This window comes from Typopeltis vanoorti, chromosome 22, assembly GCF_054136105.1.
Source record: "Typopeltis vanoorti isolate ZY-2024b chromosome 22, IOZ_Tvanoo_1.0, whole genome shotgun sequence".
Lineage (NCBI taxonomy): Eukaryota > Metazoa > Arthropoda > Arachnida > Uropygi > Thelyphonidae > Typopeltis > Typopeltis vanoorti.
This window is the reverse complement of record NC_143570.1, coordinates 96,906,682-96,928,317: the sequence shown is the minus strand read 5'-3', so window position 1 is coordinate 96,928,317 and position 21,636 is coordinate 96,906,682. Positions and strand designations below refer to the sequence as shown.

Here is a 21,636-nt window from a genome sequence, read left to right as displayed (position 1 = left end):
TGGTTGTTTTTTGGAAGTTAGTTGCTGTCGCGATATAATATATTTTGGTACCATCGGAATCGAACGCGTAACGGTGGAAGACAAAACGAAGCTAAGTTACTGTATTTAGTTATATTTCATTTTATTTAATTATATTTAGTACTTAAATATTCTGATGTTTGTACTTTTTTTTCCTCTTATTTATTAATTGAATAATTATTAAAGATTACGCTACTCGGCAGTAAGGAATGATGGTGGATTCAGCAGCAGTTGCAAGTGGCGTAACGCCAAGTCCTCCGCCATTTAAGAACTCAGTTATTAGCAATATCATAAGGGACTTTGTGACATGCAGTACTTGTGGCATGTATGCATCTCGGGAATTACATATGTGGCTTGTTAAAGAGAGTGGAGAGCGTATGTGCGCAAAATGCAGGCAGTTAGAGGAAATAAGTACATTAGATATATCGATATCCGACTTTGTTGCTCCAGGAACGGGGAATGAATGTAGGAAGACAAGTAGTATGATAGGAGAGAATAAGAAAATAATAGTTGATAGTGTGGAAGGTGTGAGTGACTGTGGAAGTTTAGGAGATGGTTTTGTTTAAGAGAGTGAATTTAGATTCAGAGTGACTGACCTGCAGAGGGAGATAGATGAGTTGAAAGAGGAGGTGGAATGTCTTGTGAATGTATGAAAGATAAGATTAGGAGAATGGAAGAGATAAATGTAAGGCGAATCAGAGTAGGAGAGAGAGAGAGAATTTAGGGAGTATGAGTGAGAGGTATGGGGGTGCTAGAAGAGGAGAGAATGGAAACAGTAGAAGAGTGGGAATGAGAGAGAGGTATGGAAATGCTAGCAGACGAGAGGATGGAAACAGTAGGAGAGATGGAATGAGAGAGAGATATGGAAGTGCTAGAAGAAGAGAGAATGGAAACGGTAGGAGAGATGGAATGAGAGAGAGGTATGGGAATGCTAGAAGACGAGAGGATGGAAACAGTAGTAGGAGAGACAGAATGAGAGAGGGATATGGAAGTGCTAGAAATGGAGAAAATGGAAACAGTAGGAGAGAGATGTATGGGAGTGCTAGAAGAGGAGAGAATGGAAACAGTAGAAGAGAGAGGTATGGGAATGAAAGAAGAGGAGAGAATGAAAACAATAGGAGCGAGGGAATGGTAAGAGGTATAATGTATGGCGACTCAATGATCTGTGGTGTTCAAGATAGGATGCATGAGGAGTGTTTGCCAGGAGGAACAATAGAAAGGGTGGCTATGGCAATTAAGAGAGGTGAAAGGGTGGATGAGATGATTGTGATGGTAGAAACGAATGACTTGAGTGGTAATGTAAGTCGGGCAGCGAGAGATATGAGATTTTTGCTTGAGACTGTACGGAAGAAGACAGACAGAGGAAAAATAGTGTGCGTGTTGCCTAGGTATGATAATGATGAGCTGAGCAGAAGAGCGGTGATATTAAATGCATAATAGCGAAAATGTGTGACAAGAGAGGACTGGTATATGTGGATGCTTAGAGTGCGTTTGGGGAAAGAGAGGAGTTGTATTCAAGAGACCGTTTACATTTGAATGAGGAAGGACGTAGGCATCTGGAGAGATTGCTGTTCTGAACGAGTCAGTGTGTCCCAGGGAGGATGATACCAGGGGTGGCCTCTTGTGGGAATGGATACTTGGGAGAAGGGAGACAATGTCAGGTAATACTGAGCCCAGTGGAGTCTAGAAGGGATAATGCTGGGTATAGAAACAATGGCATTTATATGCTTTATACTAATGCTAGGTGTATCCGGAATAAGGGAGAGGAATTGGTGGCGCAGATAGCATCAGCCTGGCCAAAAATTATTGTGATCACTGAGACGTGGTTGAGAGAAGGGCATATAACAACAGGAATAGAAGTCGCTGGGTATAGCATTTTTTGTCAGGATAGGAGGGGAAAGCGTGGTGGTGGGGTGCTGCTTATGATAAGTGATGACCTATGTCCTCTAAGAGTGGAGAATTTGGAAGGAAGTGAGACAAATGATTTTGAGAGCGTATGGTGTGAGGTAGAGGTAGGCAAGACAGGATATTTAGTGGGGTGTTGCTACAGACCCAGGAGCACAGAGGATGGGGACCAGCAGATGTTTAGACAGCTAAGTTCGGCAAGTGCAAGAAGAATGATTGTTATGGGAGATTTTAACTTCAGCAGTGTAAATTGGAGAGAGGAAGATGCATGTAGCAATAGGGGAATGGAATTTCTAGAATTCTTGAGGGACAAATGTCTTAGTCAACATGTAACAGAGGGAACAAGAGGTTCAAAAGTTTTGGATTTGGTTATAGCATCAGAAGAGTTGATAATAACTGAGTTGACGTCTCTCCCACCAGTTGGAGAGAGTGACCATATGGTGTTGACTTGGAAAATGAATAGACATGCAGGAGTATCAAAGAGACGGGAACTTATGTGGAATTATAAGGCAGGTGATTATAATAGTCTTAGACGTCAACTTCGGGAAGTTTCATGGAGGGAGGAATTGGAAGGCCGGGATATCACCAGTGCGTGGGAAATTGTGAAAGAATATTTGTTATCAGCAATGGTAAGTTGTATACCACGAGTGAAGAAGAGGACGCAATTTGGAGTAAAGTGGATGACAAACAATATTAAACAGGAATTGCATGCGAAAAAGAGGCTATGGAAGAGATATAAGGAGACAGGTGAAGAGATGCATGAGGAATATAAGACACAGGCCAGAAGAGTGACTAGTGTGGTAAGGAAAGCGAAACTGGAATGTGAGAGGAGATTGGCCCTAAGATCCAAAGAAAATCCTAGGGTATTTTTTTGCTATGTGGCCAGTAGGAGGAGAAATGACTGTGGAAGAATGATATTGTGGGATAAAAATGAGAATAGAGTGACTGATGCAGAGGACATAGTGGAATTGTTCAATGAACACTTTATTGGAGTATTTCATCCTAGAGGAGTCAGTTTTAATGCTAGAGGGATAGGACTGGTGCGAGGTCTGGAGGTACAGGAGGAGAGTGTGTTTCAGATACTGAGTACTCTGGATGTCAGTATAGCTGTAGGACTGGATGGTATTTCACCACGAGTTTTGAGAGAATGTGCTAGGAAATTGACAGTAGCTTTAACCTGGCTTTTCAATGAAAGTCTGGCTTTGGCAAAGGTGCCCAGGGAATGGAAGGAAGGTAAGATAGTGCCATTGCATAAGGGTGGTAACAGACTGGAAGTGTCTAATTATAGGACAGTCTGTGTGTCATCAGTAGTTGTTAAGATCTTGGAAAAAGTAGTGAGGGACCGTATACAGCATTGGGCAGATGAGGGTAATGTTATCTGTGAGAATCAACATGGATTTGTGAAAGGACGCTCTTGTTTTAGCAATATGCTAGCCTTTTATAATAAAGTTACAAGAACATTAGATGAGGGAAAGGCATATACTGCAATTTTCTTAGACTTGGCGAAGGCATTTGACAGGGTGCCACATGATAAGCTGATATTTAAGTTGCAGCACATGGGTCTGGATGTCAGATTGGTTAACTGGATTCAGGATTGGCTGTCTGATGGGTATCAGAGAGTTGTGTATGGTGGAGCAGTTTCCAGGAGGCAGAGGGTTACAAGTGGGGTCCCACAGGGCTCAGTACTAGGACCTATATTGTTTAACCTTTATATCAATGACATAGCCAGTGGATTGCAGGGGGATATTCAGTTGTTTGCGGATGATGGGAAGCTGGGAAGGATTATTAGTAATAGTGCAGATGTGGTAGCCCTGCAAGAGGATTTAAATAAGCTAGATAGATGGGCAAATGAATTGGGGTGTCAGTTTAATGCAGCAAAATGTAAGGTCTTGAGGTTTGGGAAACATCGATGGGATGCTGCATACTCTATGGGAGGAGTTATACCTGAGGAAGTAGGGGAGACAAGAGATCTGGGGTTGATGATTGATAGAAACCTGAAGTTTAGGGGACATATTGCAAAGGTGGTGAAGGTAACACAGAGGATTGCTGCTATTATGAGAAGGACACTGACCTGCAGAGATAAGAGGGTTATCATTCTATTGTATAAGTCTCTGATCAGACCACATTTGGACTATTGTTCTCAGATTTGGTTCCCAGTATTTGAAGGGGATAAATTAACTGTGGAAAGGATACAAAGACGGATGACAAAGATGGTTTCAGGACTGTACCAGGATAGTTATGAGGATCGGCTGAGAGAATGTGGACTGCAGAGTTTGGTGGATAGAAGAAGGAGAGGTGATATGATTGAGACTTTTAAACTGTTGAGAGGTGGTTACATGGTTGACGCTGGGGAGTTCTTTCGCTTGGTTGATCAGCGGGAAGGAGTGATGACATGAGGCCATCCCTGGAAGTTACGAAAGGAAACTGTGAGCAAGAGGTTAAGGAGTGGTTTCTTTGTGTGGAGGGTGGTTGAGCCGTGGAATGCATTGCCTGATGGAGTGGCGGGAGCGAGAACGGTCAGTGAGTTTAAAGAGTGGTATGATGGACTTTGTGTTTCTCAGGGGGGGGACCTCCTCTCGATGAGTCTTGACAGACTTTATGTCTTAGGAAGGACCTCCCTTGATGAGGCTTTTGACTCCTTGGAGGCCTGAATAATAATAATAATAATAATAATAATAATAACAAGTTAAGTAAAACTAAAAGCAGACATAATGTGATACAGTACCACTAGTAGAATTCATCGAAGTTGCATTATCAGAGAGAAGTAAAATATTTATAGAAATGTGTCTTCCTCTGGCAGCATCACATTTCTAACAGTTGACTCACTTTCTGATGCATTTTCAGTAATGATCAATAATAAGCTCTTTTCAGACATGTTGTAAGGTAATTTGTAACTTTCTCAACTGAAAAGATTGGGAAAAGAGTACTTTGCAGATAGATATGCTACTGGATATTCATAATGAAAGTCAGTGTACTGTATATAATCTTCTGCAATCTATGCAGAACTTAATTTTAATTTCAAGTTTGCAATAAGCATATGCAATTAAAAAAATATTATTACTACAGAGACTCATATGGTTCCGCAATGATTTCACATTTCATACCCATGCTACTCAACAACCTACTACAAAATTTAAAATACATAGACAATTACAGAACATTAAAACATGAACTGTGGAAGCTATACCAACACAATTAATATAGCACTCACACCTATTTTCACTTCACAAACCACTAGCATTCAACGCTTGCTTTCCACCCATAAAAAATACCAAACATAAATAGTGTATGCTAATCTCACTCTGTTCATAAAAGCTAACCCTAGTTTCGAAATAGCTGGGATTAGCACAGCTTAATCAAATAATCCTCATTAGCTAGTCACTACAATTAACTTCAAAGTCACAATACCTTAACTGATAATAATAAGGATGATATATATTATTATTATACAACATTCTGTACTAAACCGAAAATATAATATGTGAATGATTTAAATGTAAATAGCCATATGATAAAGATAACACTTTGTCAAATAATATATATTATAAAATGTAAAATGCAACATGTAATCATATTAACTACCTTGTGTAACTGTGAACAATATTTGTAAATGATTACTGTGATCGTTATTATTCTGTTATACGAATTCCACATTATGCAATTATAAAGATATTAAAAGTGAAAAGTGTAATGTAAGAAATTATAGCACTGTTGTTTAAATATTATCAAATATATGTCATTCTCTGAGAAGTAATGATAAGTGAAAGTCAAGTAATGTACCGAATTGTACACATGGTTAGTACAAAATTGTAAAGTTTCATTGTTGCTGTCGATTTTTTTAATTATTATTATGAAAAGTGAAATGAGTGCATTTAGCATTATCTATTTCATGTTAATAAAAAAAGAAATCATTAATGTGAATTGTGAATAAAAATAAATTGTAAATGACAAAATGCAAAAATAGCTATTTAACTGTTTTAATGTACAACAGTAATTATAAATTATTTTTGTTAGGATTACTATTAGTTTTAACATTAATTATAGTATTACATTGTCCTAATCATAATAATTTAATAACATGTAACAAATTGTACCCTACACTCGTGTAATTTCTTTGAAAGGTAATAAGCTGCATTAAAAAAAATTATTATTATTATTACATGACACCTCCAGAGAGCCCAAGGACTAATTGTGGGAGAGCACTCTGCTCTTCTAATAATAAGAACAGTTTGAAATAATTTATGATATCAAACAAGAATGAATCAAGTTTTGTTTCAAAAATATCTGTAGTCTCTCTAGGAATATATAACTTGGGTTCTTATTTATATAATTTTTTTTTCTGTTACTTCTAGCGTTCATATAATAGATTACCAAGCCATCTGTTTAGATATAATAGCATCATCAGGACCTGCATCTTTTCTTTCAACAGTAAGTTACAACTTTAGAAAACCAGAATAATACTACTTATAAGAAAGTAATATCATACTTAGAGTTTTAAAATATTATTCTTGTTGAGAGGCTTATACGCTGGTTAAACATGATAACTAATATTTAAGGAATTGACAGCATATACTAGAAATATAGATTAAATAAACTTTAATTTATACTTTCCGATATTTCGGCGAACGTCACGTTGCCATCTTCTTGGGAACTTACTACTAAGACACGTGCACACAAGTACTAATAACAGCAAATGAGACTAAAGCTAGGAAGCTAGCGTTTTCCTAAAGTCCTGATGGTGCCCCCTGGCAGGCTATATTGGTAGTTCTTGGCCTTTGGGCTGAAGTTCTTCTGATAAACGTTTCCCAAATTTGGGGCAGTCTCATGCATCCAAATTTGTTGAGGTTTGGCATATTCCTAAGTGCCGAGGCTGATTCCATGAATAGTCTTTCATACTTGAACTTGCTGCGGTGTATTACTGTGGCTTTCTTCCATCTTATTCTGTGGCGAGTATCCAGAACGTGGTCTGCAAGCCCAGAGTGGCTATACTGGTGAAATCGGATGTAATCCTTGTGTTCTGAGATTCTGATATTTGCTGTCCTGCCTGTTTGGCCAAAGTAGGACAGTTTACAGCTGCAAGGGACCTGGTATACACCAGGTAGGTCTAGGGGGAGTGGTTGGTCTTTGGTGGAGCGGATAAGGGATGCCAGTTTTCTATGTGGTCTGTAACAAGTGGTCAAGTCATGTTTTTTTAGGATTTTATTGATTTTTTCCGAGGTGCCTCGGATGTAGGGAATGGTGATGGATTTAGAGTAATCTTTATTGTGAAGGGGAGGGGGTGGTGGGTTGTGGATAACTGGGTTAAGTATTTTTTGGATTTTTTGGAGGGGGTAGCCGTTGGCTGAGAAAGTGTCACGGATGTGATTTAGTTCAGTGGTTAGGGCTTGATAATTAGAACAGATTATTTTTGCCCTGTTGAATAATGTTTTAATAACTCCATATTGTTGTGAGGGGGGGGGGGGGGGATTGTTGGTGAATGTATCTGCCTGTATGGGTGGGTTTTCTATAAATTGAGAAAACCTAAATCTAAACCTAAAGAAAACCTAAAGAAATCCTAAAAAAAACATGACTTGACCACTTGTTACAGACCACATAGAAAGCTGGCATCCCTTATCCTCTCCACCAAAGACCAACCACTTCCCCTAGACCTACCTGGTGTATACCAGGTCCCTTGCAGCTGTAAACTGTCCTACTTTGGCCAAACAGGCAGGACAGCAAATATCAGAATCTCAGAACACAAGGATTACATCCGATTTCACCAGCCACTCTGGGCTTACAGACCACGCTCTGGATACTCGCCACAGAATAAGATGGAAGAAAGCCACAGTAATACACCGCAGCAAGTTCAAGTATGAAAGACTATTCATGGAATCAGCCTCGGCCCTTAGGAACATGCCAAACCTCAACAAATTTGGATGCATGAGACTGCCCCAAATTCGGGAAACGTTTATCAGAAGAACTTCAGCCCAAAGGCCAAGAACTACCAATATAGCCTGCCAGGGGGCACCATCAGGACTTTAGGAAAACGCTAGCTTCCTAGCTTTAGTCTCATTTGCTGTTATTAGTACTTGTGTGCATGTGTCTTAGTAGTAAGTTCCCAAGAAGATGGCAACGTCACGTTCGCCGAAATATCGGAAAGTATAAATTAAAGTTTATTTAATCTATATTTCTAGTATACGCTGTCAATTCCTTAAATATTAGTTATCAGTTTTAAAATATGTATAGTATAATGTGCTATGTGTGTGTGTGTGTGTGCGTGAGAGAGAGAGAGAGAGAGAGAGAGAGACTGGTTTCTTGTTACACATATAAGGTCACTCTATTATGCAGTGGTGGCCCGTACATAATCACTGCGACACTGCAGCACCGCCAAGGAAAAAATGAAAAAATTAAATTTTGTTTGTGTTTATAAATAATAACAATGCATACAACATTATATAAATGCAATACAACATGTTCAAGGTTACAGCTTATGTTTTGACATTGATTGAATAGTTAATAATTGGGATTGTTCGATTAACACTTTAGATTATGAAACAAATGCACTTCGATCTAATGCCTATATTCGTTTCCGCTGGTCATTCCACGTTACATCATTCCCACACTGCTCAAACGGCAATGTATCTTTAGTATGCTTACGTGCGTTATTTCTGTAAGATATGAAACGTTTATTATTGGTGCGTGTGCGTGGTGAACTATTTTTTGTGAATCTTATTTTATTTTGTTAAAATAACATATAATTATTTATTTATTATAGATACAAGGCTGAATTATGAAGAGTGTCACTGTTGAAAATATGAAAAGAATTATATTTTTTCATTTGTTTCATGTAACGATAATTGTGATCTAATGCTGATATTCATTTGCGCTTGTTTGTGCTTGCACGTTACTTCATACGATACACTGTCGTTTGGGCAGTGTATCATATGCTTCCACACGTTGTTTCTGTGAGATATGAAACGTTTATTATCGGTGCGTTTTTGTGGTGAACTATTTTTTGTAAATCTCATTTTATTTTGTTAAAATAACATATAATTATTTATTTATTATAGATAAAAGGAGGAATTATAACAAGTGTCACTGTTGAAAATATGAAAAGAATTATATTTTTTCAGTTATCATTACACAAAACAAATGCACTGCAATCTAATGGTGATATTCGTTTGCGCTTGTCATTGCTATTGATACAAAACTTTTATTATTGGTGTTTGTTTGTGGTAAGGATGAAATATTTTTAATAATGCAATTTTTAATATGTAAATTTATTTATTAATAAATTCATTACTGATGAGGAAAAAAAGTTGTTGTTTTTTTTGTATATGCAGCACCCCCCCCCCCCCACTTAAAATTTTCATCAGCTGCCACTGGTATTATGGTTGCTAATTGTTGGTGTGTTCTGAACTGTTTGCCTGTTTTATGGGTGAAAAACCCAAGTTTCTGGGAGAAAAACTTTGCCGCTCTATATGAGACTGGCTAACTCACCTTGAGTCCAAGAGGGAAAGTGAAAGAGAAATTGTTTTCACTGGTAGAATAATTTGGAAGGTGACAAATACAGTATTATTATTATTAGTTTCTCAGGAGGAACTCCTTTTCCACGGAGGCAAAGGTTCATTGCAGAAGGTCCTCATTAACCATTATTCACAGAGTACTATACCTCTCCTAACTCATTCACTGACAAAACACTCAGAACCAACTCTGCAATGTATTCCAGCCATTCACCACCCACCCTCCAGGCAAAAAAAAAAAAAAAAATCCCATTCAAATACCCCTGCTAACTATACTCTTACACAATTTCCAAACGTGCGATCCCATTGTTCTTTCCTTTTGTGCATGTATTAAAACAAAATCTTGATCAAAGTCTTATAAATTCCCTATAATAACTTAAATGCTTCTTTCCTCTTATTTCCTATCAGCTAAACATTTTAGCTCACAGACATTCACACTCTCATATATAGGGAGCATTCCATAGACCTGCCACAATCTTAGTCACTTGCTTCTGGATCCTCTCCACCACCACGTCATCCCCTTGAAACCCAGATTACCAGATCTGCATGCAATAATCCAGATGGCTTATTAAATCCTTCTAAAGGGGAAAAATAACATCCCTGGCCTTGGTTGTCAGTGTTTTCTTCAACAACCAAGTAACCTGATGTGCTTTTTTGGCCACCTTTGTAACATGTTCTCTAAACCTCGACTCGCTGTTCACTCCAAATCCCTGGTGCCTCGTTAATATCTTGCTGTTCATTTCCATCAGATTAGTATGTAACTTGTGAGCTCTTCATTTCAAAGTGCATGACCTTATACTTGGCTACATGTAGGGTCTTGCAGGACAAGTTATGGACAAGTCCTCCATACACCTTCTCCTCCATCTCATTCTCTTTCAGGTTGTATCTCTTATTAACTGCATAAATTCCAATTCCTTGTCACTCCCATGCATCTTTCTTCCTTCCAAGCCATTTCAACATAGTTGAAGTCACCCACACTAATCACTTACCTGCACTCATTAGACTAAATTGCTGATACATACGCTTTACAGCCTCCTTTCTAATCCATGATTGATCTATAGCAGTAACCAACTATATACAGTATTATGTCCTGTTGGCCTTTATCTCATACTAGGTAGTCTGTCCTTTCATATCTCTCCCTTTTTACCAAATTTAACTCTTGTTAGTTGCATTTCTTCTGCTGTCATCAGCAATATACCTTTTCCCATCTTGTTCTGTCTATCCATCCCATAAAACTACTCTTCACATTCTAATGCCAATAACTTTTAGCTAAAAGAAGAACCTATAAGTTTCTCGTCTTATAGTCCGCGCGGTTAGCCTAGTGGCTTTGCGCTTCGCAACCATATGCCTGGGGAAGGAGTGTCCTAGGTTCGATTCCCGTCCACGACGTGAGGAGCTTAAGGATCTTCCTCAGCCATAGCCAAGTTAGCCGGTCTTGGGCGTCGGCAGCAGGGTTTTTTCCGCCATTTTATCTGGGGTTTTTCATCCCGCAAGCAGGCAAACCGGCCCCGTGAACACACAGGTTACAGTCATAAATACTTACGGCAAGGAAGGCAACGGGAAACCACCTTGCTCATAATCATCTCTCCCTAGAATGGTAGCATGTAGCTACCCTCCCCCGGCCGTATGGCAGATGGGAACCAGAAGAAGATAAGTTTCTCCTCTTGATTTCTGATACTTCTGAACATAATTTATTATTCATGAATTGTGGTATTCTCTTCCATTGTAATGTCTACCACATTCGAGAACTGAGAAAATATATTCTGCATGTTTTTTTTTGTTTTTTTTCATTCCTTGTCACTCTCTCTCTTGACTTAAGGGTACCTGTACACATATTTGTGTTATCTCTAATAGCTCTAATATCCCTGATTTTCACTTCCAGTCTTTCACCAAAAAACTCTTTCTCCAGATATCTAACTCCACATCCATTCAAGTGCCAATCCACTTGTATATAAATCCTTTTGTCTCTTTCTGCACAACCAACATATTGAACTCATTGAACCTTCTCAGTTCACTCCTTTCATACCATATCATCACACTTCTTTCTTAACACACTGTAAATGCATTCTGAGAAATGCTTGATTATGTCCAATAGAGAGCTGTTCACTTAATTGATAACTCCTCTCTCTCTCTCTCTCACACACACACTGACTTCCCTCAGTCACTTTTTCCATAGCTGCTCTGTTTCTGCATTTGTCTTCCTATATGTCCACACAGTTCTTTGTGAAGAATTCATTGCAGAGAAAATTTCGTCAAGGACAAAATTCTTTGTGAGAAAATTGAAATAATATTGTAATAATACACATGAAAAATGAATGCAAAACAAGAAATATTTTAGAAAATATAGTTTACTTCTGTATTATTTATTTAATTAGATTCTATTTAACTTTTTCATACTATCTTTATTCTGTATAAAGTGAAAATAATATTTTGTATTTTTACTAATTTCTGTTTATTTCTTTTTTTTTTTTCTTACTTAGATACTACAGATTCTGGAGATGGGATATTAATATTTAACAAAAGTGTTATAGGGTGGTTAGGGAGTAAGGGCATCAAATTTAAGAAGTTTATTTTTGTAACCTTTCACTATTTTTCTGTGCACTTAAGACACTCATCCAACTGTGATATTATTATTTTTATTTTTACTGAACTAATTCAGAATATGAGGTGCTTTCAATTAAAGGATACTCATATATTATTATTATTACATTACACCTCCAGAGAGTCCAAAGACTCATCGAGGGAGGGCACTTTTTACTCTACAACTCTGTCTCCACCACGAAATCTATCAACTACAAATAACTGCAACTACACTAACGCCATCTACTGCCCATCACCACTACCACCACTAATATTTCCACAGACAATCACAAACATCCATGCCCATGGCAGGATTCGAACCTGCAGCCTTTTGGCTGAAGAGCTGATATGCTAACCACTCAGCCAACCAGGCTGGCATTATGGAACTTTCTGGAACTGACTCCACTTGTCCTACACAGTCAAGAGATTTTGAAGGGTATTATTGTTTTGTAGAGCTGGTTTAAGACTATATGTGCAGCTCTGAATAACTCTTGTAGATAAACTTATACGTTGGTAATACACAACTGTCAGATTTTAGGGAAAGACAACGTATACAAGAATATTAATTTAAAAACTTTAATTAATACTTCCTATATTTCAGTAATGTTACATTACCATCTTCAGGGAACATTAAAATAATGATATGTGCATGCAGGCACTAAACAAATATAGCTGAAGAAAACAACTGAAGTCGGTCCTAGAGTCCTAAAGGACTCCTTTCGGACTCTAGGACCGACTTCAGTTGTTTTCTTCAGCTATATTTGTTTAGTGCCTGCATGCACATGTCATCCTAAAGGTGCCCCCTAGTGGGCACATTTAGGACTCTGTATGTAATTTCACGTATGTAATTCTTATGTAATTTCACTGTCATTTTGTTTAGTATAATTACTCAAATGTGCACATATAGTCTTACACTATTCATATAAAACAATAACAGCCTTCAAAATTTCTTTACTCTGCAGGAAAAGTGGAGTTAATTGCAAAATCTACTGTATCTAATTGAAAGTCTCATATTGGCAGCGAGTGATTTGAGCTGTGTTAAAAAAAGTGTTTTTTAAATGGTGTATAGTGTGAATTCTTTTGTGAATTATGCATTTTTTTTCTCAGCACAAGTGTTCTTTAGTGGTTCTACTTTTGGAGTTTCATTGTTATTTTTTGGTTACTGAGAAGGAAAGGTCACAGCAGCATTTATGGTGGAAGAGAAGATAAGTTTTCGCTATCTAATATAGCTGAATGTAGCATATATATATATATATATATATATATATATATATATATACAGGGTGTTCGGGATAAATTTGACAGTTTCGTAAGGAAAAAGAAAATCTTCTTTGTATCTATTAAATTTAATGAATTGACAAAAAAACATTACAGGCAGAGTTAATTACAATACTATCAACAAGATTTACTCAAAATAACCACCATTAGCATCGATCACAGCTTCAATTCTGCTTCGGAACCTCGAACAAGCTGATGCTACAGTCTCCCTGGGAAGGGCCGCAAAAACTGTTTTAATTTTATCCATTAACTGGGCTTTTGTATTACTGGAAGTGCGATTGGTGTCTTTTTCAACTGCGCCCCATACAAAATAATCCATGGGGTTAAGGTCTGGGGAGTTTGGAGGCCAAACATTTGGACTGGTGAAGTCGTAGAAATTTTCAGACAACCATTTTTGACTTTTCCCAGAGGTGTGGCAAGGGGCCGAATCCTGCTGCCATACATACGGCCTACCATTGGCTACCCTTGTTATCCAGGGCTTGACTACAGTTAGCAACTCCACGAACAAAGCCCGAATTCCAATGCCAGGGTTCTTCAACACCTGTTCCTGCAGATTTGCGAGGAATTCTGCTGTACGAACGCAATCAGATCATCTGCTAGGGATCTTTCTTCTTGCTACATCCTCGTAGTCACCATTGCAAGTCTCTAGTTCATGCCTGATTGTTTTTACTGTATTCAGGGAGCATTGGGCAGCAGTCGTAATATCCTTATTTTGATGGCGGGCACGAATCATCATGATACAAGTTATTCTCTTCCATGATTCAGGTGGGTTCTAGCTATCCATCCTTTCTGACATCTTGTATATGAATGAAGAAGGGTCCAAACTTTTAAATGAAGAGAAGTGTGTATTAATACATGTAACTTACGGAAAAATATAATTAATTATAAATATGTCAAATTTATCCCGAACACCCTGTATATATATATATATATATATATATATATATATATATATATATATATATATATATACCGTATTTGCCGGTGTATAAGACGCACCCCCTGTTTTGTACAAATTTTTCAGGAAAAAAAACTTTATCACTGAATATTATAATGAATTTACAGTATTTCAAATATAAAGTGATAAGTAGGTCTATTTTCAACAAATACCTAATCTAACTAGAAAAGAGTACCCACCTTTTAATCGTCAAAACCCAGAAATTCATCTCCAGAGCTAAATGAAGAGACACTTGAAACCTCTTCTAAATCAGAATCTGAGTCCTCATACAACAAATTGTCATCTGTACCATCCAGTGCATTACTAATTCCACACTTCTTAAATGATTTAACTGTTTCAGTTTTCACAGCATCCCATGAAGCTTTGACTCACTCACAAACTTGTGAAATGTTAGGCCTCTTCTTTCTTTCTGATGGCGTAACCTCAAAATCTGAAGACTGCATCCAGCTGTTCCACTTCTCCTTCATAAATCCCTTAAATGATTTATTAATACAGACATCTGAAGGTTGAAGCTGACTAGTTAGACCTCCTGGAATTACAGCTAACTGAGTTTTCAATTCCTTGAGTTTATTTGTAACATCGTCTGTTCTGTGAGAACGAAACTGATCCCATACTAGCATGGCAGGCTTCTTCAACAGGGCATCTAGACCAAATTTTATCTATCCATAACTTCATTCCTCCTCTATCCATCCAATCTTTTGCATGAACATGTACAAACATGCCTTTAAATAGTTTTTCTATGGGTAGCGTCTTCCTTTTAAAAATCAATAGTGGTGGCCATTTTGTCCCATCAGCACAGCAGGATAAAACAACTGTCTAGTGAGTTTTTAGTGCCCCGAAGTTTTAATAGTAACACTTTTAGTGCCCTTGGAATCTACAGTTTTGTGTGAGGGCACATCAGAAGTCAGCAGAACCTCGTCCATGTTTCCTATTTGCGCAAGTTCAAAATTTTCTCGTTTCCTTGCGTTAATGACGAATTGATGAAATTCAATCATTTTTTCTTCATATTCAGCTGGCATCTTTTGTTATATATTTTTGTTTTAGTCTGCATACATAGCTGGTTTTCTCTTCATGAATCTTGAACACCATGATGTTGATTCAGTAAAGTTGGCGATCCCTCTGTTAGTGGCTATCGCTTTCACTTACTGAATAATCATTTTTGTAGACACTGAAAGTTCTGCTTTTCTGTGGTCTAAAATCCAAGTATTCAGTTCTGCCTCAAGTTTTGGCCATTTTGCAGTTCCATTTCATATGTTATGTTTACTGTGAGTTGGTTTTATTAATTCCTCTTCCTGATTCCACCAAGTTCTTATCATTTTCTCAGTTGGGGGTGGTCCGAAATGCCTCTCTACAGCCCTGTTTCCATGTTCTTTAGCATATGCAATCACATGTGGTTTGTATGCAATATTGTAACAATGTCAACGTTTTTCCACCATAATTTGCCAAGAAATTTAGTGAAAATTTAACGGCAGAAACTTATCACCGTTCACAACTGCGACAACAATTGGAAAGTTTAAACGAACAGGACAAAGCTGTGATTGTCGATGACAGCGCATGCGCATTCACTGAACTCTACGTCAGTGTTTCTCAAAGTGTGGTATGCATACCCCCAGGGGTACATGAAAGGTCTTCAGGGGGTCTGTGGCAATTTTCGGCTATGCATCATTAACGCATAGAATAAAATTCAATGTATCCGTGAAGTCGAGATCGTAAAACGTTCCTATTGTATCGCTGAATAAGGTACAGAGACATCTGCAGGCTGTGTAATATGTTTCTCAACAAACAGTGCAATTAGAGACAACTAGGATAAAAACGGCACTAACTAATGAATCGCAGGTCCCCCTCCCACAGAAAATGCTGTATGACTCGAACAAAACCATATCTTGCTGGTGCAACATGTGGTTTTGTTTGAATGAACGTGTTAAAACGAAGAAATATATAGTGAATGTGTTTCAGATATTATATAAGGAATTCAGTTGAAGAGAATTAGCATTTCAACTCAACTGTCGGCTTGTCTTTGTCATTTAGTAGCACGGTCTTTTGTTAATACTGCACCAATCATATGAACGCAGATGTCTGAAGTTTGAGAAACACTGCTCTACGTAACTGGAATGCTCTCACACACACCGCAACGAAGCAATAAAGAAATCACATAACTCGAAACAGAGAAAATTTCCAGAAATGAAAATAATAAAAAACTGAGTATCGGCGTATAAGATGCATCCCATTTTTCAGACCTATTTTCAAAGAAAAAAGTGCGTCTTATACACTGGCAAATACAGTATATATGTATATCTATGATACAGTGTTTATATAGCATTTATATGTATTTTTAGCGATTAGTTTAGTAGTTACTTAGCAGTAAGGAATGATGGTCGATGCAGCTGCAATCACAAATGGCATGTCAACAAGTCCTCTGCCATTTAAGAACTCTATTCTACGTAACATAGGACTTTGTAGCATGTATGCTTCCCGGGAGTTGGATATGTGGCAGGTGAGAGAAGGGGGGGGGAGTGCATATATGTGCAAAATGCAGGCAGTGGGAGGAAATCAATGAATTAGATATTTCGATAACCAACCTAGTTGCTTCAGGGATGGAAAATGAATGTCGGGAGCAGTGGCGGCCAGTGAAAATTTAAAGTGGGGGTGCTGCATATGCAAAAAAAAAAACTTTTTTTTTTCCTAATCAGTAACGAATTTATTAATAAATAACTTTACATATTAAAAATTGCTTTATTAAAAATATTTCATCCTCACCACAAAAAACACCAATAATAAAAGTTTCGTATCAATAGCAATGACGTGCAAACAAATATCGGCATTAGATCGTAGTGCATTTGTTTCGTGTAACGATAATTGAAAAAATATAATTCTTTTCATATTATATGACAATGACACTCATCATAATTCAGCCTTGTATCTATAATAAATAAATAATTATATGTTATTTTAAGAAAATAAAATAAGATTTACAAAAAATAGTTCACCACGCACACGCACCAATAATAAACGTTTCATATCTCACAGAAATAAGGCGCGTAAGCATACTAAAAATACACTGCTGCATGCGCAGTTACAGTTGGGAATGACGTAACGTGCAATGACAAGGGCAAATGAATATTGGCGTTAGATCGCAGTGCATTTGTTTTGTAATCTAAAGCATTAATCAAACAATTTCAATTATTAACTATTCAATCAATGTCAAAACATAAGCTGTAACCTTTAACATGTACTGCATTTATATAATGTTGTAAGCATTGGTATTATTTATAAACACAAACAAAATTTAATTTTTTCAGTTTTTCCTTGGGGTGCTGACATTGCAGTGCTTATATATGGGCTGCTACTGGTCAGGAGATGAATAGTGTGATAGGAGAGAATGACGAGTGGAATATGAATGAGAAAATAAGAGTTGGGAGTGTGGAAGGCTTGAATGACTGTGAAGTTTTCAGAGATGGTTTGGATTGGGTAAATGAATGGCGAGTAAGAGTGACTAACTTGCACAGAGAGATAGAATAAGCTGAAAGAGGAGGTGGAATGTCTTGTGAATGAGATAAGAAGTATGAAAGATGAGATTAGGAGAATGGAAGAGATGAATTCAAGGCGAATCAGAGTAGGAGTGAGAGAAAGTTTTGGGAATGATAGAAGAGGAGAGAATCGAAGCAGTAGGAGAGAGGGATGAGAGAGAGGTTTGAGAATGATAGAAGAGTATAGAAGCAGTAGGAGAGAGGGAATGGGAATGCTAGAAGAGGGGAGAATAGAAACAGTAGAAGAGAGGGAGTGAGAGAGAGATGGGAATGATAGAGAAGGGGAGAATGGAAACAGTCAGAGAGAGGAGATGCGTAGGAGTGCTGGAACCAGGGATAGAGTGATGCCAGGACGGCAGGCAAGTAGGGGAACACACAGAGAGAGAGAGAGTGAGGGATGCAGGTGAGCAATCAAGGAACAGAATGGTTAGAGGTGTGATGTATGGTGACTCGATGATCTCAGGTGTGCAAGATAGGATGCGAGAGGTGTGTTTGTCTTGAGGGATGATAGAAAATGTGGCTATGGCAATTAAGAGGGGTGAAAGGATCGATGACATGATTGTGATGGTGGGCATGAATGACTTCAGAGGCAATGGAAATCGGGCGGCGAGAGATCTCAGATTCTTGCTTGAGGTTGTGCAAAAAAAAGATCACAGAGAGGAAAGATTGTGTGTGTGTTGCCAAGGTATGATAGTGACGAGTTGAGCAGAAGAGCAGTAATACTGAATAGCAGAATGTGTCAGAAGAGAGGATTGGAATATGTGGATGCTTGGAGGGAGTTTGAGGACAGAGGAGAACTGTATGCGAGAGGCCGCTTGCATTTGAATGAGGAAGGACGTAGGCATCTGGAGAGATTGCTGTTTTCTGAACGAGTTGGTATGTCAATGCAGTGAAAGTAGAATTCCCAGGTTAGATGGTAGCAAAGGTGGCTTCTTGTGGGAATGGGTGCTTGGGGTAAGGGGGAACGACATCAGGTAACACTGAGTCCAGTGGGGTCGAGAAGGGTCAATGATAGGTATAGATGCAGTGACATTTTTATGCTCTATATTAATGCCTGGAGTATCCGAAATAAAGGAGATGAATTGGTGGTGCTGTTAGCCTCAGCCTGGCCAAAGATTATTGGGATCTCTGAGACGTTGACAGAAAATGATATAATAACAGGAATAGAAGTAGCAGGGTACAGCATATTTTGGCAGGATAGAAAGGGAAAACGATGTGGTTGAGTACTGCTTATGATAAGTGATGACTTATGTCCTCTAAGAGTGGAATTTTTGGAAGGCACCGACAATAATGGTTTCGAAAGCATATGGTGTGAGGTAGAGGTGGGCAAGACAGGATATTTAGTGGGGTGCTGCTACAAGCCAAGGAGTACAGAGAGTGGGGAGCAGGAGATGTTTAGGCAGTTGAGCTTGCCAAGTGCAAGAAGATGAATGATTGTTATGGGAGATTTTAACTACAGCAGTATAAGCTGGGAAGAGGAAAATGCATGTAGTAATCAGGTAATGGAACGTATAGAATTCTTGAGGGACAAATGTCTTAGGCAACATGTAATAGAGGGAACAAGAGGTTCAAGAGTTTTGGATTTGGTCATAGTATCAGAAGAGCTGATAATAAGTGAGATGACATCTCTCCCACCAGTTGGAGAGAGTGACCATGTGGTTTTGACTTGGAAGATGAATAGACTTGCAGGTGTATCAAAGAAAAGGGAATGTATGTGGAATTATAAGGCAGGTGATTATAATAGTCTTAGGTATCAACTAGCTGCAGTTCCATGGAGGGCAGAATTGGAAGGCCAGGATATCATTAGTGCTTGGGAAATTGCCAAAGAATATTTGTTAGTAGCAGTAGTGAGCTGTATTCCACAAGTGAATAAGCGGACACAATTTGGTATAAAGTGAATGACAAACAATTTCAAACAGGAACTGCAGTTGAAAAATAGATTGTGGAAGAGATATAAGGAGAGAGGCGGAGGGCAGATACACGAAGAATATAAGATGCAGGCCAGAAGAATGACCAGTATGGTGAGTAAGGCAAAACTGGAATATGAGAAGAGATTGGCACTAAAATCCAAAGAATATCCTAGAATAATTTTTTAGCTATGTGGCCAGATGTCGAACAGCGGGGAGTGATGACAAAGGGCAGTCCCTGAAAGTTATGAAAGGAGGCTGTGAGCAAGAGGATGAATAGTTGTTTCTTGGCATGGAGAATAATTTTTTAGCTATGTGGCCAGAGTAGGAGGAGAAATGATTGTGGAAGAATGACATTGCAGAATTAAAAATGGGAATAGAATGACTGATGCAGAGGATATAGTGGAGTTGTTCACTGAACACTTTATTGTGTTCAGTGAACAACTAACTCTCTCAGGCAATGCATTCCATGGTTGAACCATGGAATGCATTGCCTGAGAGAGTTAGAGCCGGAACGGTCAACAGGTTCAAGGAGTGGTATGATAAACTTTGTGTTTTCTAAAAACGACTTCCGACGATGAGTCTTTTGACTCCATGGTGGCCTGAATAATAATAATAATTCTGAATTAATTCAGTAAAAAAATAATAATTAAAAGAAAATATCACATCTGTATGAGTATCTTGATGCTTTTGGTGTAGTTGAAGTTTTCCATGTTCCTATCTGTTTTCTTATTTTTGATCTTTAGATAGCTAACTTCAATGCCCAATTTGTTACAGCTGTTATAGTTAAAGACAGTTGGAGACTGGCACAACATTTGTTTAGAAATACATCATGTGGCATTAAGCTTGTTTCTAATATAGGTTTAATGCTACCTTTTCTTCCATTAGAGTGAAGACAGAGTTCACTCTTGTTTCATACTTGATTTTACATCAAAACACCTTTCTGTACTTTCTTCAGTTTTAACTGCTGACTTATAATTTTTACTGCACAATATAATGTCTCCATTCCTACCATATAATTGTAATATTCTGAATACCTTTTCTCTTAGTACCTTATGAGAGAAATAACTAAAGTGAAATTTCAAAGAAGTATTTCTCTTTTAAGGGTTCCAGTTGCGATTTATACAAGAACACACTTTAGAAGAGGCTAAAAAAAATTGCAGAAGAAACAAACAGAAGAAAAAACTTGTCATACACTTTTTCCAGATCTACAAAACTTAAGTAAAGATCCTTGTTGTTATTATTATTGTTATTATTCTGTGACATCTCCAGGGAGTCGAAAGACTCATCGACTGAGAGTGTGCCAACAGCATCAAACGATTGAAACTCTTCCAACTACTAATCTCGCTCAAACTTGCTTAACTTTTTGTGTGAGCCATTAGTAGCAGAGGCTCCTAATCGACCAGTCTTTGCTGGCATGTTTCCATAATTTCTGAATTCTTTCTCATATCATGATAATCTAACCCCAACAACCTCTGTTTGGCTTGAGCCCAGTTTCTTCTTCTCCAGGTTGCTTCTTCCACAGTTTTTTCAGAAGAATTTCAAGGAACCCTTGAAATTCTTCTGAAATTTTCACTTTAGTTATTTCTCTCTTTTATAGATGGGTACTATGAGAGCTCTACTCCAATCATATGGAATTAAAGCTACTGACCAGACAGTCTGAATTAGGCAATGTAGCCCCTGAAAAAATTTATACCTCCATGTCAGGCTTTTAATAGCTTTTTCTGACTCGGGTATTGATTGATATGTATTCCTGATTGCATTCATTCCTCTTGAATATTTTCTGCCATTGCTCTGTCTCTATTGGTTTCAATTAACAGTCTCTTTCAAAGTAATTACTCCAGATATCTAGAATACCTTTAGTTTTGGTTTTCACATTACCTTTATCATTTCTAATTATTTTACTGTATTTTGTCCCTAAACTATTTTAATATTATTATTACACAGGCAACTATATGGAG

General features: G+C 37.9%; 1 protein-coding gene across 1 annotated transcript in view; it reads left to right on the top strand.

Moving 5' to 3' along the window:
• Positions 1-21,338, top strand: part of LOC150094582 (voltage-dependent calcium channel subunit alpha-2/delta-3-like) — a 1,537,934-nt gene extending 1,516,596 nt beyond the window's left edge. Inside the window, exons 34-35 of the mRNA XM_090412095.1 lie at positions 6,276-6,351; positions 21,276-21,338. Coding sequence (XP_090268221.1) covers positions 6,276-6,351; positions 21,276-21,338 — 139 coding nt within the window. The remainder of the gene's footprint in view (positions 1-6,275; positions 6,352-21,275) is intronic.
• The last annotated feature ends 298 nt before the right edge of the window (positions 21,339-21,636 follow it).